Below are 25,967 nucleotides of genomic sequence, written 5' to 3' on the forward strand. Positions count from 1 at the left end.
ACACAATCATGAAGTGGAACGACATTTATTGGATATTTCAAACTTTTTTAACAAATCAAAAACTGAAAAATTGGGCGTGCAAAATTATTCAGCCCCCTTAAGTTAATACTTTGTAGCGCCACCTTTTGCTGCGATTACAGCTGTAAGTCGCTTGGGGTATGTCTCTATCAGTTTTGCACATCGAGAGACTGACATTTTTTCCCATTCCTCCTTGCAAAACAGCTCGAGCTCAGTGAGGTTGGATGGAGAGCATTTGTGAACAGCAGTTTTCAGTTCTTTCCACAGATTCTCGATTGGATTCAGGTCTGGATTTTGACTTGGCCATTCTAACACCTGGATATGTTTATTTTTGAACCATTCCATTGTAGATTTTGCTTTATGTTTTGGATCATTGTCTTGTTGGAAGACAAATCTCCGTCCCAGTCTCAGGTCTTTTGCAGACTCCATCAGGTTTTCTTCCAGAATGGTCCTATATTTGGCTCCATCCATCTTCCCATCAATTTTAACCATCTTCCCTGTCCCTGCTGAAGAAAAGCAGGCCCAAACCATGATGCTGCCACCACCATGTTTGACAGTGGGGATGGTGTGTTCAGCTGTGTTGCTTTTACGCCAAACATAACGTTTTGCATTGTTGCCAAAAAGTTCAATTTTGGTTTCATCTGACCAGAGCACCTTCTTCCACATGTTTGGTGTGTCTCCCAGGTGGCTTGTGGCAAACTTTAAACGACACTTTTTATGGATATCTTTAAGAAATGTCTTTCTTCTTGCCACTCTTCCATAAAGGCCAGATTTGTGCAATATACGACTGATTGTTGTCCTATGGACAGAGTCTCCCATCTCAGCTGTAGATCTCTGCAGTTCATCCAGAGTGATCATGGGCCTCTTGGCTGCATCTCTGATCAGTCTTCTCCTTGTATGAGCTGAAAGTTTAGAGGGACGGCCAGGTCTTGGTAGATTTGCAGTGGTCTGATACTCCTTCCATCTCAACATTATCGCTTGCACAGTGCTCCTTGGGATGTTTAAAGCTTGGGAAATCTTTTTGTATCCAAATCCAGCTTTAAACTTCTTCACAACAGTATCTCGGACCTGCCTGGTGTGTTCCTTGTTCTTCATGATGCTCTCTGGACCTCTGAGACTATCACAGTGCAGGTGCATTTATACGGAGACTTGATTACACACAGGTGGATTGTATTTATCATCATTAGTCATTTAGGTCAACATTGGATCATTCAGAGATCCTCACTGAACTTCTGGAGAGAGTTTGCTGCACTGAAAGTAAAGGGGCTGAATAATTTTGCACGCCCAATTTTTCAGTTTTTGATTTGTTAAAAAAGTTTGAAATATCCAATAAATGTCGTTCCACTTCTTGATTGTGTCCCACTTGTTGTTGATTCTTCACAAAAAAATACAGTTTTATATCTTTATGTTTGAAGCCTGAAATGTGGCAAAAGGTCGCAAAGTTCAAGGGGGCCGAATACTTTCGCAAGGCACTGTACATGTCTTTCACTGTCAGCTAATCACACAAACCATATCTCTTGAAATGCCAGAAAAACTCAAGCCTATCTGGATGAACTGAGTTAATATGGAGTCCTTCCCAGTGGATGGATAGCTTACTATGAGCCTACTATGATCTGAGGAAATAAACCACTAACCGCTGGCTCTGGCTGGGTCAACTTCACAACCTACACATGGGAGGTCTCTCCAACCCTGTTCCCGGAGAGCTACCGTCCTGTAGGTTCACTCCAACCCTAATCTAGCACACCTGATTCTAATAATTACCTAGTTGATAAGATGAATCAGGTAAGATACCACTGGTGTTGGAGTGAAAACCGACAGGAGGGTAGCTCTCCGGGAACAGGGTTGGAGAGCCCTACCTTAAAGTCGGATCCTATAAAGCAGAACTGGAGCACCCTCTACTGGTCAGATATGGGATATCTATGGTGTGCTAAGAGCGCTCCCAACCCTGCCCTCTTCTCTCCCGACCCCTAAGGTTTATACAGGCTCAGGTCAAGACCAGGTCCAGGTGTGTGTGTGTGTGTATATATATATATATATATCTACATGTACATACAGTGATTGTAACCTACACACAGCAGTGTGATAGCATCAGTGCCTCCACAGATTTAGTGTCCACTGGCTCCACACCTCTGGCATCACGTTGGCTCCCATCCCTCCTTCTAGTGTCGGATTCCAACAATACTTTTGGTCCCGTAGATGTGAAGTCTCCCCTTCTTTCACCCCTTCCTCTCTCTGTTTCAGTTTTCCAGTCCAGCTCCTTTCTTCATCATCGTTAGCGGCGCTCCTTCATCCGCTAAGTCTCTCCTCTCGGGATGGAGGCTCCCAAGAACCGGGAGTGGGACGAGACTGGGGATCTGAGAGAGAGAGAGACAACAGCAGCTGTTAGAAGGCGCTCGGCAGTCAATTAGAGGCAGTTTAAACACCGTTCCTATTCTCTCTCCTCTGCTCTGCTGGAACATCACTACCCCAAGGACCAGCCTCCTGCCAGACATAAACACCCTAACACTTTAATCAGGTGTCTGTCTGGACCTGGATGACAAAACACACACACACACTAATCAACTGTCTGTCTGGACACTGTCACAGACACAGACACTTTAATCAGTTGTCTGCACTCGCTCCCTTTCATTGAAACCTACAGTCGTCCAGGGGAGAAAACAAGTTCGACTCTCTGGAGGAGAAGCGACACCTGAATCAGCCTGTGTGTGTGTGTCGTAGCAGACTAAGACCAAAGGGTTTCAATGATGTGTGTGTGTTAAAAGAGAATGCTCTTCCCCTCTCTGTGGTCTCTTGACACCCCACAGTGACTAACACTGTGCATAGAGCTACACACACACACACACACACACACACACACACACACACACACACACACACACACACACACACACACACACACACACACACACACACACACACACACACACACACACACACACCATAGTGGTGGGGTTAGTTTAATCACAGCTAAAGAGGCTAGTCCTGAGCGGAGACAGACAGACCACACAGAGCCCAGGGAGAGGAGTAAACCTGGAGGAGGAGGGGATTCAGCCTTATTTCCGGGCCTGGCAACAGGATCCATATTTTATTAGCCAGAGTTAGCGAACAGAGAATTAAGTTTGAGGACATCTAAACTGATAAAACATTGTGATATACGATGGTATCGTATTTCGCTTTAATTGCCACGTCCTCCTCTCTTAATATTGTTGGTTGAATCGCTCATAAAACTGTGATTGAGAATAGCCTTTGCCTATAGACTCCCACTTTCATTCTTGTTCTTTTTGAAAGCGGCAACTTTAATTAACCTTTAACTAACCTTCTTAGGCTATTAGAATGTTGGGGAAAATTGCCTACGGTTCATAACTTTAACTAGTAGGAGAATTGGCCACTTGGTTTTCGCGTCGGGGGGGATTTCTCTGCATCACACGGGATAATTTCTTTATTAATAAGCTTAAACTTGACTCAACTTGTCATTCAATTTTTCTATCGGCTATTGATATATGTTCTCCCTCATTATTACCCCGGCTACTTACGTTTGTAGGCTATTCAAACAACTTTAGGAGATGGAAGTGTAGCCAAGCCAAAAGTAATATATTCATAGCCTATCGAAATGGAGAGAGAAGGGAAAACAGCCCCCAGAAATGTAAAATAGAGACAGATAAGGATTAGCCGTTATAGAATGTGTACAACACGTTAAGAACACCGGCTCTTTCCATGACAGACTGGCCAGGTGACTTCAATCAGTGTAGATTTTTAAGCCTCGAGACATGGATTGTGTACGTGTGCCATTCAGAGGGTGAATGGGCAAGACAAAATATTTAAGTGCCTTTGAACAGGATATGGTAGTATGTGCAAGGCACCTCGGTTTGTGTCAAGAACTGCAACGCTGCTGGGTTTTTCACACTCAGCAGTTTCCTGTGTGTATCAAGAATGGTCCACCACCCAAAGGACATCCTGCCAACTTGACACAACTGTGGGAAGCATTGGAGTCGACATGGGCCAGCATCCCTGTGGAACGCACTTGTGGAGTCCATGCCCTGACGAATTGAGTCTGTTCTGAGGTAAAAATGAGAAACTCAATATTAAGAAGGTGTTCTAAATGTTTTGTACAATCAGTGTATGTATAAAATGAATAGGTTTAGGTCATAAGGTCCATACATCTGACAGAGGCAGAGAGAAATAAACACAATTTTCTGACTGGACATTTTGAGCTGCTTTGGTAGAATTCTCCACTCTACAACATATTGAACTAGGCTATAGCAGGAATAGGATATTAGCCGCAATGTCACTCATGTGCTGCCCAGTCAAGTTCAAATAGGCTAAACCAAGTTCAAATAGGCTGTCAATCATCGCCAACAGACGATACTATCGTGATATCACCCAACCCTACTCTCCTGGCTCAATCTCTCTCTCAGTCCCCCCCTCCCTCTCCCTCTCATAACACCCCATTTCACGCGCCACTTCCTCTCTTTCTCCCTTTCTTACTAGAATATATCAAACAAAGACAACCATATGTGTAGTGAGGCTCACCAGAGCATTGCCTTGGACCGAGTGCTGACCCCCTTAGCCCTGGCGCCGCTGGGCGGCGTGCTGACCGGTGGCGTGGCGTTCCGGTGGCTCCTCTTATGGGACTCCAGGTAGAGTTTCTTGGCGAAGGCCCGGCCGCACACGTCACACGAGTGGAGCGAGAAGTTCTTGGTGACACGCACCTCTGTGCTACTGCTGCTGCTCTCCTGGTGGGCGTCATGGCGACGTGTGTGGGGCGGCGTCGGGGCAGGGGTGTCGGGGTGTTGTTTGTCGTTCTTACGGGAGACAGATGACCCGGTTTGGGCCTCCTGCTGCCTCTCCTGTCTCTCCTGGTTGCGAGTGACCGGAGTGGAGGAGGAGAGGAGGTCCTGTTTGCGTGTGACTGGGTAGGAGGAGGAGTTGAGGAGCTCCTGTTTGCGTGTGACTGGGGGCGTAGGGGGAGAGGGGGCCGAGTGGCACCCGTTCACCTCCTCCTTGACTGTTGTTCCTCCTCTCTTGTTGTTGTTGGCATTGGGGGCAGAGTTGAGGACCACCTCAGCCGGCCGCTTGACCGCACGCGACTCCAGCTTGGGCACGATCTTGGCCAGGTAGCCCGTCGACTTCTTGTGCACCACCGTCACGTGGCGCAGGACGTCGCGCTTGCGCCGGGACTCGTAGCGGCAGAGCGGGCAGCGGTAGAACTTGATGAAGATGTCCGTGCCGTCCGTGTGCAGCTCGATGTGCTTGGTGAGGTTCTGGCGCGAGCTGAACTGACGTTTGCACAGCTTGCAGAACAGCTGCTTGAAGTCGAACCCCACCGAGAGCTTCTGAGGGGGTCTCCCAAGAGTCCCACTGCCACTACTAGTACCACCGGTGCTGTTGATGGAAGTGGAACGAGTTGATGTCTTGGGGCTGCTCCCACCCTCTTCCTCTTTGATCTTTTGACCTGACTTGGTTGCCACGGTGACGCCCTTCCTGTCCGTGTCCTTCCGGTCCGTGTCGCCAGGCGACGAGGCGGGGCTGGAGTCAGGGTCGTCCCAGGATTCAACCGCCTCCTCCTTCATGCTCAAGCTGTTGCTAGGGGTGCTGTCAGTGTTGGTGGCTGTTTTGCTGTTGTTGGTCACCGTGGATGTGGTTGCGGTCGTGGAGACGGAGCTAACGTTCTTGAGATTGTAGATCTTGTGGACGATGCGCATGTGTCTCTTTAACATGACCTGGGAGCTGTACTTTCTCTTGCAGAGCAGACAGCGGCAGGAGGCCAGGTTGTACAGGGCCGATGCCAGGAGAGAAGGGGCAGGGGGCACCGCGGTGGAGGCTTTGGGGGGCTGAGGGGTGGTAGCCCCCGAGGCTCCTCCGCTCTTCGGGGTGTGACCTCTCGCGGGGGAGGAGCTGGCGCTCTTGCGGGGCGGCGTGGCCTCCAGAGACAGCGGCTGGCCGGGGCGCGTGGCTATGTCCGGCGTGATGGTGTCCCGACGCAGGCCGCGGTGCACCTCGTCAAAATGGCGCCGCACGTTGGCCTTGGTGGCAAAGGACTTGAAGCAGACGGGGCAGGACTTGCCGCTGGGCGTGTGCAAGGGGCGAGACCGACCTTTGACCATGGAGAGGAGGCTGATGGGAACGGTGCGCGTCTCGGTGAACTTCCGGAGCTCCTCCAGCTTGGTCTGGTGCATCTTGCGACAGTGGCGGCGGATGCTGCGGCGAGAGTTGAAGTCCTTACCACACAGGCAGCACGAGATGGTAACGTCCTCCACCTAGGGGGAGAGAGACAGAGAGTATTATAGCGAGCATTAGTGCATGTGTGCCAGCGTGTGTCTGCTTGCGCGCTTTCTCCTGTATGTACCCACCCCGCTCGTAGACCCCTCCTCCTCGGGCTGCGCCACCTCCTCTCCTCCCTCCTCCTCCTCCTGGTCACTCCTCCTCCTCTCCTCCCCCTCTCCTGTCTGTCCATTCTCCGGCGTCCCTCCCTGCTCCCCCCAGGGCTCAGGGCTGTGTGTGTGGGTCCCTCCAGGGGTGTGTGGAGCCCGGGGGAAGTGGGCCAGCTCCTCCTCTGAGGACAGGAACTGGAACACAGCATTATTGGAGGTCTGGATTGGCTCCAGGCGCATCACGTAGTCCGGCCGGTCCTTCCTGGGGTAGATGGCCTCCAGGAAGTCCTTCATGGCCCCGCTCTGCTTGTCACCATCGCCCGCTGGATCTAAGGGGTCAGGGACGAGGAAGAGAGAGGCGTTATAAAACGCCTTTCAAATCAGACACCAACATCCTGCTCCCAAATGTGATGCGTATTGAGCCTAGAGACGTAAACAACACTAAGAAGGAACATTCCCGGGAGAAGGAACATTTTCAAACTTGCCAAAGTGAGAAACAAAAACACTATTTTGTTTCGGTTTCCAAATATGACATGTAATGAGCACAGTGTGGCAACATCAACCACGTTTCAACCATATAATTAAATAGCAATTGAACGTAACTTTGTGGTTTCACAGACATGGTCTTATGATCCCTAGTTCAATACACAGATGAGAGAACAGAGGATTTCCTAGATGACTTGCCTTTCTAGATATTGACAGATATAGACAGAAGTCATAGAGAACTGAAGAGTCGTGGCTAATTAGGCTGGATCAAAGACAAGAGGCTGGAGCATGAAAGAGAATTCAGTTAGAGTAGAGAGAGAGAGAGAGAGAGAGAGGGGAGAGACAGCAGAGACATGGAGAGACAGAGACGTGGCGAGACAGAGACATGGAGAGACAGAGACGTGGTGAGACCGAGACATGGAGAGACAAAGAGACAGAGACGTGGTGAGACAGAGACATGGAGAGACAGAGACGTGGTGAGACAGAGACATGGAGAGACAAAGAGACAGAGACGTGGTGAGACAGAGACATGGAGAGACAGAGACGTGGTGAGACAGAGACATGGAGAGACAAAGAGACAGAGACGTGGTGAGACAGAGACATGGAGAGACAGAGACGTGGTGAGACAGAGACATGGAGAGACAGAGACATGGCGAGAGAGAGACATGGAGATACAGTGAGAGACAGAGACATGGAGAGACAGAGAGAGAGACAGAGAAAGAGAGAGTGAGTGTAGACCAATGAAGACCATGAGTGAGTGAGTGAGTGAGTGAGTGAGTGAGTGACAGAAAAAAAGAGACAAGAATAGGCATTAAGTGGGCAGAGAGAGAGACAAACATCGACAAAGAGGGAGAGCGACAGACAGAGAGAACAAGAGAGCCTTAAGAGAGCCACGCACCGTCGGGCTTGGGCAGTCTGGTGAGGCAGTAGTACTCTTTGTGGGTGATGAGGTTGGGCAGGCCCCGGAACAAGCTGCGACATGTCTTACACTCAAAGATGGTGTCCACCTCATTCAGCAGCATGTGCTTCAGCTGGGCAGTACCTACACATAGACAACACCAGGGGGCAGTGTTAGTGATCACTGGCTGATACAGACAGGACAAATAGGACTGATCGATTATCAACTCCTAGAGCCTATAACCTTTTGTTGTTTTCAGATCGGAAGGAATATGATAGGTGTAATTAAATAGATTTGGTTTGGTGGAGGAGCGATCGTCACTTTTATTCAGACCGGCAAACATTGAAAGAGTCGAAGCTAAGTGTTGCACTTGAAATCGTGATTCACAACAAAATGTATGACTACGTCGTGATTCCTAATTAAAAAGACCTCCGTGCTGTCTGACTGGCAAGACTAGATGTTACCTGAACGGAAGACCTCTATGATCTGCTGGATGCCAGACTTGGAGGTCTGGAGCTGCTGCTGCAACAGAGGAGGGTCACCTGGCTCCACGCAGTACCCTGCAGAGGTCACACACTTCATTACAACACTTCAACTCTGCCCTCAGCCGTGTGTGTGTGTGTGTGTGTGTGTGTGTGTGGAGAGAGTGGCTATTTCCTATAGGAAGTGACTGGAATGGGTTTGCTGCCAGAGCCTGGGCATTTAAGAATAGAAGTGGTGGCAGCCCCTATACAATGACTGTGGTGTGAGCAACGTGTGAGTCAATGAGAGTCACAGTGTGTGTGCGTGTAGGCCCCTCCCCCGCCCCTCAGGGTGTGCTGGTTTAATCCAACCCCCTATACAGCCTGTGGTCAGATGGTGACCAATCAAGCGCGCAGACACAGCCAGCACCAAACACAGGAGAGTAATCATTACGCCCTTTCTGTTGCAAAATGTTTCTGAATTATTAAGTGATTAAAACTGTTTACATCATTTCTGAAAAACCTGGTACGGAATTACTGCAATTTAATTGGCTACAATGGGAAATCATCGAAGTCGCAAACTACAGTTGGGTCACCTGCTTACGGTCCTCCCTTCCACTGGCATACTGGTTTTCTTTCTCTTTCTGTCATCTGGTGGTCAAGCAAGTGTGAAAACATTCTGGTCTCTCTCTCATTAATGTAATCTCTCCGAGACACCTACCCACGAGCCCCTTTCTGTCCATTTACTGCAATCTCTCCGAGACACTTACCCACGAGCCCCTTTCTGTCCGTTTACTGTAATCTCTCCGAGACACCTACCCACGAGCCCCTTTCTGTCCGTTTACTGTAATCTCTCCGAGACACCTACCCACGAGCCCCTTTCTGTCCGTTTACTGTAATCTCTCCGAGACACCTACCCACAAGCCTCTTTCTGTCCGTTTACTGTATTCTCTCCGAGACACCTACCCACGAGCCCCTTTCTGTCCGTTTACTGTAACCAGCATCCGGATGTCCAAAGACATTGAAAAGTATTTGACATTTGGTCAGTTCGCCCTGGGCTTGATTTCAGTGTGCACAGACATCGTTGTTTCATACATTCCGGACTGGCTTTAATTTCAACGTCCATTGATTTTTGGTCCGGTCCCGACCGGCCTTGATTCGGCCCATTAGAATTCAGTACAGTACACAGTAGACCACACTAGAGTTGAGTACACTAATATACTGTGCTGTACTATACGGTACTGAACTCTATTGTACTGTACTATACTCTACTGTACTGAAGTTTACTGTACTCTACTGTGTTGTACTTTGATGTCCAAACTTGTGAAAGATAGAGATGTCTATTGTTTCATATTTGGTCCGGTCCAACCTAATTTGATCTTGTTTGGGGCGGAGCTCATTAAAATAATTTGTTGTTTTATTAGGATCCTCATTAGCTGTTGCAAAAGCAGCAGCTACTCTTCCTGGGGTCCACACAAAACATGAAACATAATACAGAATGACATAATACAGAACATCATTAGACAAGAACAGCTCAAGGACAGAACTACATACATTTAATAATATCCAGTGTACCCAACTATAAAAAGTTTATACCTTTGTGTAACTAGGATACATCACCATGAAGAGAACAAAATTGTTATGCATAATTATGTGTAGTACAAATCCACTTCATTTACTGTAGTTCACTAACCAAAAGAGATTTCTTCAAAGTCACGGTGTCATGTCATAGCTGACACCTCATTCTTTCTGCAGATACCTCTCCTCAGCCACTCTCCTGTCATGACACTCTCCTCTGTCATGTCACTCTCCTCTCCTGTCATGTCACTCTCCTCTCCTCTGTCATGTCACTCTCCTCTCCTCTGTCATGTCACTCTCCTCTCCTCTGTCATGTCACTCTCCTCTCCTGTCATGTCACTCTCCTCTCCTGTCATGTCACTCTCCTCTGTCATGTCACTCTCCTCTCCTCTGTCATGTCACGCTCCTCTCCTGTCATGTCACTCTCCTCTCCTCTGTCATGTCACTCTCCTCTCCTCTGTCATGTCACTCTCCTCTCCTCTGTCAGGTCACTCTCCTCTCCTCTGTCATGTCACGTCACTCTCCTCTGTCATGTCACGTCACTCTCCTCTGTCATGTCACGTCACTCTCCTCTGTCATGCCACTCTCCTCTGTCATGCCACTCTCCTCTGTCATGCCACTCTCCTCTGTCATGCCACTCTCCTCTCCTCAGGCAGGACAGACTGACCAACAATGAATGAATATATATATATTTTATCTATATAGCACCTTTCACTAGTGCTCCGCAGTATGTTTTAAGGACTTCAATCAAACTAAGGATGGGTTGGTGTAGACAAGCGGGCAGTCTTACCTGGTGTCCTGGGGGCTGCGTCGGGGCCAGGGTTAAGGTCAGTCATTGGGTTAGGGCTGCTGGGCTGTGGCTCGTCTGTCTGGCAGCTCTGGTCTCTGGTAACATGGCTCTCAGGCTCAGGTTGGGGCTCGTCCTGAGGGATCTCCTCCATCTCCACCTCCATCCTGCTGGAACTCTGACAGACAGACAGACAGACAGAGAATGGTGAGGTTTACCTTTTAAACCTCACAGACACCCCTGGGCTATACGATGGTCAGGGAAACACTGAGACAGAGGGTATGGGGTGCGGAGTTGGGAAAAGAGGCACACATAACTGCCAAAATAAAGGAAACACTTAAGTAAATGAGGGATACAAAGTATATGTGTAACACCGGCATCGCATCCCTCCAATAAAGATCCAGACATTTATAGAATCTATGCCAATGCGTATTAAAGCTGTTCTGGCGGCCCAACGCCCTAATAAGACACTTTATGTTGGTGTTTCCTTTATTTTGGCGGTTACCTGTACATCTACAGACACTCTATGACTAGCCTATGTAACAACAGCAAGTGTTATTGGAGAACCATACTTATATAGGAGAGCCACAGAAATACTGTATATGGCACTACGGAACGGCTTCTACAGCTGCATAATTGGTCTGAGTAAAAGATATCTAATGACTCATTATGCCAAGCACTATTTGATCAGCGGTGCTGTTGCTGATCTAGACACCTGCTGTGTCGTGTGGCATTGTTTGGCTGGGTCTGATAAGGGTGGGTGGTGTGGCATTGTTTGGCTGGGTCTGATAAGGGTGGGTGGTGTGGCATTGTTTGGCTGGGTCTGATAAGGGTGGGTGGTGGTTACACTACTGGCGGGGTAAGATTCTCGCCTGTCTGTCTCTCGGTTTCTCTCTCCAGGGTGATGGAGATGCTTCCCAGCACACCCAGCTAAGACACTTTCTCTCTCGCTTTCACACTAGGCTGTCGGAGATAAGGGACTCTTCTCTCTCTCTCTCTTCCTCCCTCGGAGAGGGGGGGGGGGATGCCTGAGCCATGGCTCCTCCTACCCTAACCACAGATATACACCTGACCAAACTAATGAGGATGGTCTCTGACGACCTCAGAGGAAATAAGAAATGGGGTTTTACTGTACCAATCAGTCTCTTGATGGTCCAGTGACAGATTGGCTTTCTGTATGTACAGTGCCTTCAGAAAGTATTGGCTCCCCTTTTTGTTGTGTTACAGCCTGAATTTTGAATTGAGACTATTGAAATTGTGTCACTGATACACACACACACAAACACACACACACAATACCCCATAATGTCAAAGTGGAATTTTGTTTTTAGAAATGTTTACAAATTCATAAAAAAATGAAAAGCTGAAATGTCTTGAGTCAATAAGTATTCAACCCTTTTGTCATGGCAAGTCTAAATATGTTCAGAAGTCAAAATGTGCTCAACAAGTCACATAATAAGTTGCATGGACTCATTCTGTGTTCAATAATAGTGGTTAACATGATTTTTAAATGACTACCTCATCCTTTACAGATAAGTGTACGGTCCCTCGATGGAGCAGTGAATTTCAAGCACAGATTTAACCACAAAGACCAGGGAGGTTTTCCAATGCCTCACAAAGAAGTGCACCGATTGCTAGATGTGTCAAAATAAACAGATGCTGAATATAGTGAAATTATTCAATTAGGCTTTGAATGGTATACAGTGGCTTGGCATTTTTCCTATTTTGTTGCCTTACAACCTGGAATTAAAATAGATTTGGGGGGGGGTTTGTATCATTTGATTTAAACAACATGCCTACCACTTTGAAGATGCAAAATATGTTTTATTGTGAAACAGACAAGACAAAAAAAACTCTAAACTTGAGCGTGCATAACTATTCACACCCCAAAGTCAATACTTTGTAGAGCCACATTTGCAGCAATAACAGCTGCAAGTCTCTTGGGGTATGTCTCTATACGCTTGGCACATCTAGCCACTGGGATTTTTGCCCATTCTTCAAGGCAAAACTGCTCCAGCTCCTTCAAGTTGGATGGGTTCTGCTGGTGTACAGCAATCTTTAAGCCATACCACAGATTCTCAATTGGATTGAGGTCTGGGCTTTGACTAGGCCAGTCCAATACATTTCAATGTTTCTCCTTAAACCACTCAAGTGTTGCTTTAGCAGTATGCTGTCACGCCCTGGTCTAAGTATTTTGTGTTTTTCTTCATGTATTGGGTCAGGCCAGGGTGTGGCATGGAGTTTTTGTATTGTGGTGTGTTTTGTCTTGGGGTTTTGGTGTGTATGTATTTGGGATTGTAGCTAGTGGGGTTATCTAGCAAGGTCTATGGCTGTCTGGAGTGGTTCTCAATCAGAGGCAGGTGCTTATCGTTGTCTCTGATTGGGAACCATATTTAGGCAGCCATATTCTTTGAGTTTGTCGTGGGTGATTGTCCTTAGTGTCTTGATGTCCGTGTGTATGTGCACGAGTATTAGGCTGTTTCGGTTTTCGTTTCGTTTATTGTTTTGTAGTGGTTGTATTTAGATTTGTGTTGCTATTGTTAAATAAACATGGATCGCAATCCACACGCTGCAGTTTGGTCCGACTCTCCTTCACCACACCTAGAAAGCCGTAACATATGCTTAGGGGCATTGTCCTGCTGGAAGGTGAACCTTCGTCCCAGTCTCAAATCTCTGAAAGACTGAAACAGGTTTCCCCTCAAGAATTTCCCTGTGTTTAGCACCATCCATCATTCCTTCAATTCTGACCAGTTTCCCAGTCCCTGCCGACGAAATACATCCCAAAGCATGATGCTGCCATCACCATGTTTCACTGTGGGGCTGGTGTTCTCAGGGTGATGCGAGGTGTTGGGTTTGCGCCAGACATAGTGTTTTCCTAGATCGCCAAAAAGCTCAATCTGACCAGAGTACGTTCTTCCATATGTTTGGGGAGTCTCCCACATGCCTTTTGGCAAACACCAAACATGTTTGCTTATTTTTTTTCTTTAAGCAATGGCTTTTTCTGTCCGTTCTTCTGTAAAGCCCAGCTCTGTGGAGTGTACGGCTTAAAGTGGTCCTATGGACAGATACTTCAATCTCCGCTGTGGAGCTTTGCAGCTCCTTCAGGGTTATCTTTGGTCTCTTTGTTACCTCTCTGATTAATGCCCTCTTTGCCTGGTCCGTGAGTTTGTGGGTGGCCCTCTCTTGGCAGGTTTGTTCTGGTGCCATAATCTTTCCATTTTTTATAGTGGATTTAATGGTGCTCTGTGGGATGTTCAAAGTTTGTGATATTTTTTTAGAACTCAGCCCTGATCTGTACTTCTCCACAACTTTGTTCCTGGCCTGTTTGAAGAGCTCCTCGGTCTTCATGGTGCCGCTTGCTTGGTGGTACCCCTTGCTTCGTGGTGTTGCAGACTCTGGGGCCTTTCAGAACAGGTGTGTGTATATATACTGAGATCATGTGACACTTTAAAGTCCACCTGTGTGAAATCTAACTAATTATGTGACTTCTGGAGGTAATTGGGTGCACCAGATCTTATTTAGGGGCTTCATAGCAAAGGGGGCAAATACATATGCACACACCACTTTTCAGTTTTGAATGTTTTAAAACAAGTTTTTTTTTTTTTCTCGCTTCACCAATTTTGAATATTTTGTGTATGTCCATTACATGAAATCTAAATAAAAATCTATTTAAATTACAGGTTGTAAAGCAACAAAATAGCAAAAATACCAAGGGGGGTGAATACTTTTGCAAGGCACTGTATAAATACACCCAGTCACTACAAAGATAAAGGCATCCTTCCTAACTCAGTTGCCTGAGAGGATTTCACCATGAGGCCGATGGTGATTTTAAAACAGTTTAATGGTTGTGATTTGAGAGAACTGAGGATGGATCAACAACATTGTAGTTACTCCACAATACTAACCTAAATGACCTAAACAAGGAAGCCTGTACAGAATACAAATATTCCAAAACCTGTATCCTATTTGCATCAAGGCACTAAAGTTATACTGCAAAAAATGTGGCAATGAAATTAACTTATTGTTAAGCGTTATGTTTGGGGGAAATCCAACACACCACATCACTGAGTACCACTCTTCATATTTTCAAGGATGGTGCTTGTCATTGGCAAAGACTAGGTTAAAAAGAAACGGAATACAGCTAGGCACGGGAAAAATCCTAGAGGAAAATCTGCTTCGGTCTGCTTTCCACCAGACATAGGGAGACGAATGAACCTTTCAGAAGGGCAATAATCTAAAACAGGCCAAATCTACACCAGAGTTGCTTACCAAGATGCTCATGAGTGGCTTAGTTACAGTTTTCAATTCAAATCAACTGTCACGTCCTGACCTTAGTTCCTTTTTTTATGTCTCTATTTTAGGTTGGTCAGGGCGTGAGTTGGGGTGGGCATTCTATGTTTTGTTCTGTGTTTGTATTTCTATGTGTTTGGCCTGGAATGGTTCCCAATCAGAGGCAGCTGTCAATCGTTGTCTCTGATTGAGAACCATACTTAGGCAGCCTGGTTTCACCCTTGAGTTGTGGGTAGTTGTTTTCTGTCTTTGTGTGTCTGCACCAGGCAGAACTGTTTTGGTTGTTCCCGCTTTGTTGTTTTAGTGTTCAGTTTCTTTATTAAATTTACCATGAACACGTACCACGCTGCACCTTGGTGCTCTTCACCTTCTTCCACCTACGAATATCGTTACATCAACTTGAAAATCTATGGCAAGACTTGACAATGGTGGTCTAGCAATGATCAACAACTAACTTGATAGAGCTTGAATAATAAAAAAAAAAAGTCAAATGGGAAAATACTTTTACAATTCAGCTGTGCAAAGCTCTTAGAGATCCTAAAAGACTCACAGCTGTAATTACTGCCAAAGGTGTTTATAACATATATTGACTCAGGGGGTTGAATACTTATCTATTAATGTTATATTAGTGTTTCATTTTTAATAAATGTTTTAATTTTTCGACCACTTTGACATGAGTATTTTGTGTAGACCGTTGACCAAAACAAATGACAATTAAATCCATGTTAATCCCACTTCGTAACAACAAAGTGTAGGAAAAAGTAAAGGGGGGTGTGAATACTTCCTGAAGGCACTGTAAGTCTGAGGAGAGACCTGCCTGAGGAGACACCTGCCTGACTGTCAGCACACTTCCAAGTCTTCATGTAAACTCGGCAAAAAAAGAAACGTCCCCTTTTCACGACCCTGTCTTTCAAGGATAAATCATAAAAATCTTCATTGTAAAACCATAAACAATTAATGAACATGCACATGTGGAACTGTCGTCAAGACACTAACAGGTTACAGACGGTAGGCAATTAAGGTCACAGTTATGAAAACCTAGGACACTAAAGAGGCCTTTCTACGGACTCTGAAAAACACCAAAAGAAAGATGCCCAGGGTCCCTGCTCATGTGCCTGAACGTGCCTTAGGCATGAGGACTGCAGATGTGACCAGGGCAATTAATTGCAATGTCCGTACTGTGAGACGCCTAAGACAGCGCTACGGGGAGACAGGGTGGACAGCTGATCGTCCTTGCAGTGGCAGACCACGTGTAACAACACCTGCACAGGATCGGTACATCCGAACATCACACCTGCGGGACAGGTACAGGATGGCAACAACAACTGCCCGAGTTACACCAGGAACGCACAATCCCTCCATCAGTGCTCATACTGTCTGCAATAGGCTGAGAGAGGCTGGACTGAGGGCTTGTAGGCCTGTTGTAAGGCAGGTCCTCACCAGACAAACCCACCGTCACTGGACAAAACAGGTCTGGCAAAAAGTGCTCTTCACTGACGAGTCGCGGTTTTGTCTGACCAGAGGTGATGGTCGGATTCACGTTTATCATCGAAGGAATGAGCGTTACACCGAGGCCTGTACTCTGGAGGGGGATCGATTTGGAGGTGGAGGGTCCGTCATGGTCTGGGGCAGTGTGTCACAGCATCATCGAACTGAGCTTGTTGTCATTGCAGGCAATCTCAACGCTGTGCATTACAGGGAAGACATCCTCCTCCCTCATGTGGTACCCTTCCTGCAGGCTCATCCTGACATGACCCTCCAGCATGAAAATGCCACCATCCATACTGCTTGTTCTGTGAGTGATTTCCTGCAAGACAGGAATGTCAGAGTTCTGGCATGGCCAGCAAAGAGCCCGGATCTCAGTCCCATTGAGCATGTCTGGGACCTGTTGGATCAGAGGGTGAGGGCTAGGGCCATTCCCCTCAGAAATGCCCGGGAACTTGCAGGTGCCTTGGTGGAAGAGTGGGGTAACATCTCACAGCAAGAACTGGCAAATCTGGTGCAGTCCATGAGGAGATGCACTGCAGTTCTTAATGCAGCTGGTGGCCACACCAGATACTGACTGTTACTTTTGACACACCCCCCCCCCCCCTTTGTTCAGGGACACATTTTCCATTTCTGTTAGTCACATGTCTGTGGAACTTGTTCAGTTTATGTCTCAGATGTTGAATCTTGTTATGTTCATACAAATATTTACACACGTGACAGTGAGAGGACATTTCTTTTTTTTTCTGAGTTAATTATTCAAAGAAAAGAGTATGTGTGTGCCTCTATCAGAGACTGCTCAACCCATATACCCACCCACACATTATATGTTCAATGCACTGTGAAGTTGATTTACGGTACTGTCTCTGACTGTACCACGTATTGGTCACCAGATGGTGACAAAGTCCATGTTTTGGAAGTCATCAAAGAAGATGCCACAGTAACTATTCTATTCTAGCACTACTGCCTGAAGAGTCAAACCCCCCTGTCGTGAGTCTGGTTCCTCTCAAAGTTTCTTCCTTCCAGGTAGTTTTCCCTGGTCACTGTGCTAGTGCTTTGCTGACTCACTTTAGGTTACTGTAAGGCACTTTGCAAATGTTTTGGTTAAGTCGCTGTACCTGTCCTCAACTTGCACAGACAAGATCAAAACTCGTTTTCAGATTTCTATTCTTCCAAACCTAGCCTAGTTCAATAGGGAGGAAGATGGTCATCGCCGTTTCAGAGCGGGGAGAAATAAAAGAGCACGTTCAATGAAGAGTTCAGTGGTAATGCTCTCTGAGTGCATGTTGTGAGGCTCAATCAGAAAACGTGCAGCTATCATCAGAGAGGGGACCTGATGATGAAGACTTGGTAACAGGTTCAAGTGTTTCCATGGAGACAGAGACAGAAGTAGTTGTTCCATCTCAGGTAATATGAGTATTTATCAGTGGGCCTGTGGAGACATACACTGCTACCGGAACAAACTCACAAGAGAGTCATTTAAAGGGTAAATCTGTGATTGCTAGGTCAATTTTTATTTGTTTTTTAAACTTTTAAATTCATGACATGCAACCGTCCCATTGATTCTTGAAGAATATAACTCAAAAATGCCACATAAGTTAGCCAAATTGTCTTACCCCATCAGAACCCAAAATATAAGCTTGTTTTACTCCTTTGCTAGTAAACAATGATTTGTAGACAAACACTGTATTGCCTCAAAACATGTTTAAAACGTTTTAAAATGATGTTCTCGTGGATGGTCAATCCTTGCACCCATAGCTCTGTTTGTGATTTTAAGAGTGGTTCTCCACCCCCATCCCTAAGCTCTTTACCAAATCAGTGGCGGGGGTCATTGATTTGTCATTATTTGAACTGCAGATTGCCCCTTTAACATTGCTTAATAAAACTGTACACTGCTGTCAAAGTACTGAACTCACACCTGCACAAGACTCCTGCTAGGCAGTAGGAAGTGGAAATAATTGAATGAAGAAATGACGGAAAAGTTCACAGCAATTATTTCTGTGTGTGTAAAGGGATGAGTTTATAAGTGCTGGAATAAAGACGGGATGCTTCTGTTCACGTTGTAACCCGTGTGAGACACTATAACCTCACATGGAGACTGGCTGCTGCCCCAATAAACACACCCTCTAGACAGACCACCAGCACACCATAACCTCACATGGAGACTGGCTGCTGCCCCCATAAACACACCCACTAGACTAGACAGACCACCAGCACACCATAACCTCACATGGAGACTGGCTGCTGCCCCCATAAACACACCCACTAGACTAGACAGACCACCAGCACACCATAACCTCACATGGCGACTGGCTGCTGCCCCCATAAACACACCCACTAGACTAGACAGACCACCAGCACACCATAACCTCACATGGAGACTGGCTGCTGCCCCCATAAACACACCCACTAGACTAGACAGACCACCAAGCACACCATAACCTCACATGGAGACTGGCTGCTGCCCCCATAAACACACCCACTAGACTAGACAGACCACCAGCACACCATAACCTCACATGGAGACTGGCTGCTGCCCCCATAAACACACCCACTAGACTAGACAGACCACCAGCACACCATAACCTCACATGGAGACTGGCTGCTGCCCCCATAAACACACCCTCTAGACTAGACAGACCACCAGCACACCATAATCTCACATGGAGACTGGCTGCTGCCCCCATAAACACACCCACTAGACTAGACAGACCACCAGCACACCATAACCTCACATGGAGACTGGCTGCTGCCCCCATAAACACACCCACTAGACTAGACAGACCACCAGCACACCATAATGCAAGTCTGTCCTTATAGTGAGTGATTGTCAACTTTATCAATCTAAATCCTGTCTAACAATAACAATAGGCTGGGCTTGGATGTTTTACATTCAGTTATGCAACCCTCTCCTGGTCATTTTAATTCATCTGAAGAAGAATTAGACCAAAAATATACATAACAATAGCATTATATAGGCATGCTTTCTTTTGCCATCGGCTAGTCTCCTTAAAATGGGCTAGAAATCAGTTTCTAAAGAGGGCACTGTTTAGGCCTATACTTTCAAATCATAACCCAATATAACCAAAATATATCCCTCATCTCCACAAGCTAAACACTGTCAAATTAAAATGCATTCAGATGATTTTCATTTGTCAATGAGAAAAAAACTTAAATACTACTTCTTGTTTGAAAGCAGAAAATGACCCTAGACAAGTGTAACTAACATGCGCAGTGCCCAACGGGGCGCAATAACAAAACCAAACGTTCAGTTGGGTAATACACCCCACTCGGGATGAAACCAGAAATGGTACGTTTCCCCCGCTTTAATCTGAAAGGATGCTTTATTTTTATGATTCATTATCGAGTATTTATTGTGTGCGCTATTCGTAAGAGCTTTACGGTCGAACAAAATGTACGTTTACCATACAGTGGAAATAAATATATCCATATTTTGAGAAGTCGCGAGATATCGACACCAGAGGCTCCACAATGGCCACAATGTGTCTTGTCAAACATGAAGGACGAAGTGAACTGCTCTCACTGATTAGCAAAAGTCCATGTGAGCCAGCCAGCCACCATCCCCTTACGCATTCCACGCAATGAGGAAGAGATGTTGCGAATCCGTGAAAGAAAATACCATAATACGATTCCTACACTGTTCCATAACATCTCCAACTCGTCTCCACTAGCGAGTGCGCATTGATTGTTAGCGTTTTGGTGTACAGTTATCTTTCAACGGGTAGCAGTCTCCATTAGCAACTCCATATCCCATGGGCGTGCGAGGGCCGCGGGCTGTGACGCAAATGCCACTGGTGATTTGCAAATTTGACAGATCTAATTCAATGTGGCTGGATGACTATTCACCCCGCATTTAAAACTATAACATTCCCCTCCGTGCAGGGAGATGTGGCGATGCCAGTAGCCACTAGCCAGCATATTATGTTAGGATTCGTTGCATAACTCGCCAGCCCAACTTCATAAATTGTGCAACCAGAGAGAACGGGTGCAGTAGCCAGTGTGGAAATGGTTACGTTTTGAATATGATGGCCCAATCAACACAATACGCGAAATGACACAGCGACTTATAGTGACTTCGCTAAACATGGATCAATGGTAGCCAGCACTTGGCTACGTTCTGCTAGGACGCATGCAGCTGACGATAGAGGAGGGCAGGGCAGCCAGCGAGTGGAACTTGGGACTGCATTCATACATAGACCATACGAGCGCCCGGATAAAGGGCTGCATGAATACTGTATTGTGTGCTCTTTTCTCCAAGTCCCCAAGTATTTACAAAAGGTTCGCCCAAAAATATTGTGGTGAAACACAGGTGGTTTCAGCAGCTGTCGATACATATGGAAAACTATTCAAGCCAACAAACATTTTTTAAACGTCTACTACCTAAAAATGTAAAGATAGACCTACCTACATCAACAGTTTGATATAGTAGATCATACATAAACTCAGCAAAAAAAGAAACGTCAGCTGCGTTTATTTTCAGCAAACTTAACATGTGTAAATATTTGTATGAACATAAGATTCAACAACAGACATAAACTGAACAAGTTCCACAGACATGTGACTAACAGAAATTGAATAATGTGTCCCTAAACAAAGGGGGGAGGGCCAAATCAAAAGTAACAGTCATTATCTGGTGTGGCCACCAGCTGCATTAAGAACTGCAGTGCATCTCCTCATGGACTGCACCAGATTTGCCAGTTCTTGTTGTGAGATGTTACCCCACTCTTCCACCAAGGCACCTGCAAGTTCCCGGGCATTTCTGAGGGGAATGGCCCTAGCCCTCACCCTCTGATCCAACAGGTCCCAGACGTGCTCAATGGGATTGAGATCCGGGCTCTTCGCTGGCCATGGCAGAACACTGACATTCCTGTCTTGCAGGAAATCACTCACAGAACAAGCAGTATGGATGGTGGCAATGTCATGCTGGAGGGTCATGTCAGGATGAGCCTCCAGGAAGGGTACCACATGAGGGAGGAGGATGTCTTCCCTGTAACGCAAGCTCAGTCCGATGATGCTGTGACACACTGCCCCAGACCATGACGGACCCTCCACCTTCAAATCGATCCCGCTCCAGAGTACAGGCCTCGGTGTAATGCTCATTCCTTCCGACGATAAACGCAAATCTGACCATCACCCCTGGTGAGTGAAGAGCACTTTTTGCCAGTCCTGTCTGGTCCAGCGACGGTGGGTTTGTGCCCATAGGCGACGTTGTTGCCGGTGATGTCTGATAAGGACCTGCAGGCCCTCAGTCCAGCCTCTCTCAGCCTATTGCGGACAGTCTGAGCACTGATGGAGGGATTGTGCGTTCCTGGTGTAACTCGGCAGTTGTTGTTGCCATCCTGTACCTGTCCTGCAGGTGTGATGTTCGGATGTACCGATCCTGTGCAGGTGTTGTTACACATGGTCTGCCACTGCGAGGACGATCAGCTGTCCATCCTGTCTCCCTGTAGCACTGTCTTATGCTTCTCACAGTACGGACATTACAATTTATTGCCCTGGCCACATCTGCAGCCCTCATGCCTCAGGCACGTTCACGCAGATGATTAGCGACCCTGGGCATCTTTCTTTTGGTGTTTTTCAGGGTCAGTAGAAAGGCCTCTTTAGTGTCCTAAGTTTTCATAACTGTGACTTTAATTGCCTACCGTCTGTAAGCTGTTAGTGTATTAACGACAGTTCCACAGGTGCATGTTCATTCATTGTTTATGGTTCATTGAACAAGCATTGGAAACAGTGTTAAAACCCTTTACAATGAAGATCTGTGAAGTTATTTGGATTTTTACAAATTAGCTTTGAAAGACAGGGTCCTGAAAAGGGGACGTTTCTTTTTTTGCTGAGTTCATATGGGACATGTTTCTTCATTTGTAGCATTGTGTGGCGATTTCCATCTATCCACTTTGCAGAGATCAGCACAGAAGGGCCACCAGCAAAGGAATGGTCAGCTGGTATTTGCCTCACCACTTTTGATTTGGTTTAATACAAAATATTGAACCAAAAACATTGAAAACATGGGACAAAGTAGCCTACTGTTGTTCAGACTGATTTGCCTCATGATTTGTCAATTCGTGCACAATTCATTGGTGCTTCAGTCTGATCAACGGTAGCCTACCCACTGGGCACACAATGGTTGAATAAACGTTGTTTCCGCGTAATTCGAGTGAAATTACGTGGAATCAACATGGAATAGACGTTGAAATGACGTCTGTGCCCCGTGGGTACAGCTAACAACCACCACTACAGCACAAATGTGGTTTATATTCAAACTTTGGCTGGTTAGGCTACCTAGACATTTTTAATTCAAAATTATTGATTGGAATGAATCATCAACACAATAGTGATGACATACTGATGATTAACTCTTCAATTACAAAAGCAAAGGCCTTACATGATGCAACCCGGAATAAAGCAAGCTCAGCCCTGTTAGTTTTATTGTCCAATTGCAATTGTTGTCTCTTTGCCTGTGTAAAGGACTTCCCATTAGTTTATTTAAAAATATATAATGAATATGAACAAGTACAAGGTTGCTGCACTTTGACAGGGAGGGTTTCAATGGTTTCGTCCTCCCTAGGGCCCTGAGTAAAAAACAAAAACAACATATGACCGGATTAGAAACAAATCTGGTCCCATCATAGCCCGTATAAAACTGTTTTATATTTGATTTATTACTATGTCCTACCCTACAACTTGGACTGGAGTTTTACCTAGTTAGGTTTGCCTACCAGATCAGGAGAAACTCTGTGCTCCTCACTCTGGGGCAGCACATTGCCTAGTGGTTAGAGCATTGGACCAGTAACTGAAAGGTCGCTGGTTTGAATACCCAAGCCGACAAGGTGAAAAATCGATGTGCCCTTGAGCTCCAGGGGTGCTGTACTACTATGGCTGACCCTGTAAAACAACACATTTCACAGCACCTATCTAGTGTATGTGACAATACAACTTTTTTTTTTGGGGGGGGGGACATATCCTATATATCCTATCCTCCTCCCGAGGGGACGATAGGCCTAGAGATATATCTAAAAATGTCAACTTAGTATCTCAAAATGTTGATTTATGTAGGCCCATCTCAACATTTCGACTTAGTATCTGAACATTTTGAGATAGTATCAACATTTTTTTTTACTTAGATAGCTGGATTTTGAGATAGTAGGCCTGTTGACATTGTGTCAATGGGCTTCCATAGATATGAGCAAAGCAGCACATCGTTGCGTAGCACTGGACTTCCCCAGTTTTGTGCTAACTACGTGATTGTCCAAAAGACCATTTGATTCAGTCTGTCCTCATTGGCAATCTGGGAGCCAGGACGCAGGGCAGTTTGCCGTTCTCATGGCACGATTTGCATTGCCCCATTATCCCCGAAAATCTCCTTTACACGGTTATATTGTCAGCCTCAAAACGCCAGTATTTTGAGCAACAAAAGACCAGCTTAACTTGATCAAAGCAGAAGCCAAGTACAAAATGCACCTTTCAAGCCGTAAAAGAGAGGCCCCTTCTACATATTGCAGCATGGCAGGGGAGTGCGGCGTAAAAACGGGCTAACCCAGACAAAATAAATACAAAGAGAACGTACAACACTCACATAAACACATCCATCACCATCTGAGGGAAATCCCTAAACCACTCTCAGATATTTGGCTTTGTAAAGACTCTCCCGAGGGGACGATATTACGAATGTAAAACCCTGCGCTTTGCGGCTCTGTGCCACCTTTTCCAAGAAGCAGCTTGGCGCACAGACCGGTGACCCTTCCGGCTTTGCGCGTCTTTATAACGACTAGATTTTACCAACAAATCTAATTTTAACAATGAAATATGAATAAATACATCTAGTTGTAACTATCATCGTATTTGAGTTCCTGGAAATATTATTTAAGGGCGAGTTTGAGTCGCCGAAACCAATTCCTCTCCCCTCCATGGACAGGCAGAACAAGAGAAGGATGACGCCATTTTCTGCAAAAACAACCACGTTCGGGGAGCCAAGGCGAGGGCTTTTACGCTTCCATAACGCGTTCCAGGTCTTCGATCAGACATTTAGGGCGAATATAAATGTGTTAAGAATAGTTCTTACCTGTATAAGTCTTAACCTGACGATGGAATCCGGTTTCGCGGAGTAAAACTACGGGCTTGGGCCGGGGAGCTACTTCGAGTCCGCGTCCCTGTCTGTAGCTAGCCGGAGATTGTTTATTACGCCTCTCAGCGCTCGTCTCTCGCACTGAACAGTTCCTACAGCAGCTGCCTTTGTGCACTCAGAGGGGACCTTTCAGCTAAAGGCGGCCGCTGCGCAAAGGTGCAGCACTTCTACTTTTCTTTATAAATGCCAGTGTCGTTGGCACTTTGGGGGGTAGGAGAGGAATAGTTGACCCCCCGTGATCGAGGGACACTGTTGCCAAATTCAGGCCGTTTAGTGCTCCATTTACTAAGCGCGCGCACAGGCTTTCCAGAATCCAGGACACACAAATTAAACCGAAACGTTAGCTCGTTTTGTTCTCTTCTGCGCATACTTATCGTGTATAAAAGTGCATTATTCCTTGGGAGAAGTCGTAAAACGCTAATGCAGAATGTAAAGAATAATCTGGCGATTTGGAACTGTTGGAAATGTTGCACAATGGCCATTTATAATTTCTGTGTTGGAGTTGATTTAATAATAGGCCAAACACAACAATGCCAACATTTTGGGAAAAAATACATTTATTTAAATAAATCTAAATTATTTATCTTGACACAAAATCGCAACCTGCAATTGTTCACCTGCGGGTTGAAGTGGACGAGTAGCCTATCCAATGATGCACTTGTTTATTTAAGGATCAAATCATTTATTCAACATATTTTTACTTTTATATGTCATAAAATAGGCCTATATTATAATAATGACACCTTTCTATATTTCACCATTTCCCTCTACACAGGAAGACCGCAATCAAATTTCCCTTAAGAACACATCATTTGATAATCTAATTTTATTTTTTTAAAGTTTAGTCTAGAACATTCGAGTAGCCTATTAGATAAGCCTATATTTTCATATTGCATAAGTAGTCCTATAGCATAGCTACAATTAGTCAGTGCAGATTATGAATTGTAATGATATGTTAATATTGGTTACAACAACGCATGTCGAGCATCGGCACCAGCCTGGTCTCATAGACTAGACATAATATAGTTAGTCTATATCCGGGACACTCAAATTAGTATGATATGTTTTGTCTGATATGGTGACATAAGACAGAAGATTACACAATAGGGTGGTTGGTCGAGGGGATGGTGGGTGTATAACTGGACAATCTGGCAACCCAAAGGTTGTGTGTTTGAATCTCATCAAGGACAACTTTAGCATTTTAGCTAATTAGCAACTTTGCAACTACTTACTACTTCTACTACTTAGCATGTTAGCTAACCCTTCCCCTAACCTTAACCCCTAGCCTAGCTAACATTAGTACCCTACCTAACATTAGCAATAACCACCTAGCTAACGTTAGCTAAAACAAATAGGAATTCTTAACATATCATACGTTTTGGAAATTCGTAACACATTGTATGAATTGAAATTCATAACATATTATACGAAAGGGATGATGGACATCCAC

General features: G+C 45.7%; 1 protein-coding gene across 1 annotated transcript; it reads right to left on the minus strand.

The window, feature by feature from the left end:
• Nucleotides 1-1,387: 1,387 nt before the first annotated feature.
• On the minus strand, nucleotides 1,388-24,754 carry LOC110500205 (zinc finger protein 800-like). The gene is made up of 7 exons (XM_036957583.1): nucleotides 24,455-24,754; nucleotides 10,603-10,777; nucleotides 8,238-8,333; nucleotides 7,774-7,917; nucleotides 6,369-6,718; nucleotides 4,549-6,275; nucleotides 1,388-2,372 (listed from the first exon to the last, which is right to left on the minus strand). Coding segments are annotated over exons 2-7 (2,481 nt in total). The 5' UTR covers nucleotides 10,766-10,777; nucleotides 24,455-24,754; the 3' UTR covers nucleotides 1,388-2,371.
• Between the last annotated feature and the right edge of the window lie 1,213 nt (nucleotides 24,755-25,967).

This window comes from Oncorhynchus mykiss, chromosome 21 (assembly GCF_013265735.2).
Source record: "Oncorhynchus mykiss isolate Arlee chromosome 21, USDA_OmykA_1.1, whole genome shotgun sequence".
Lineage (NCBI taxonomy): Eukaryota > Metazoa > Chordata > Actinopteri > Salmoniformes > Salmonidae > Oncorhynchus > Oncorhynchus mykiss.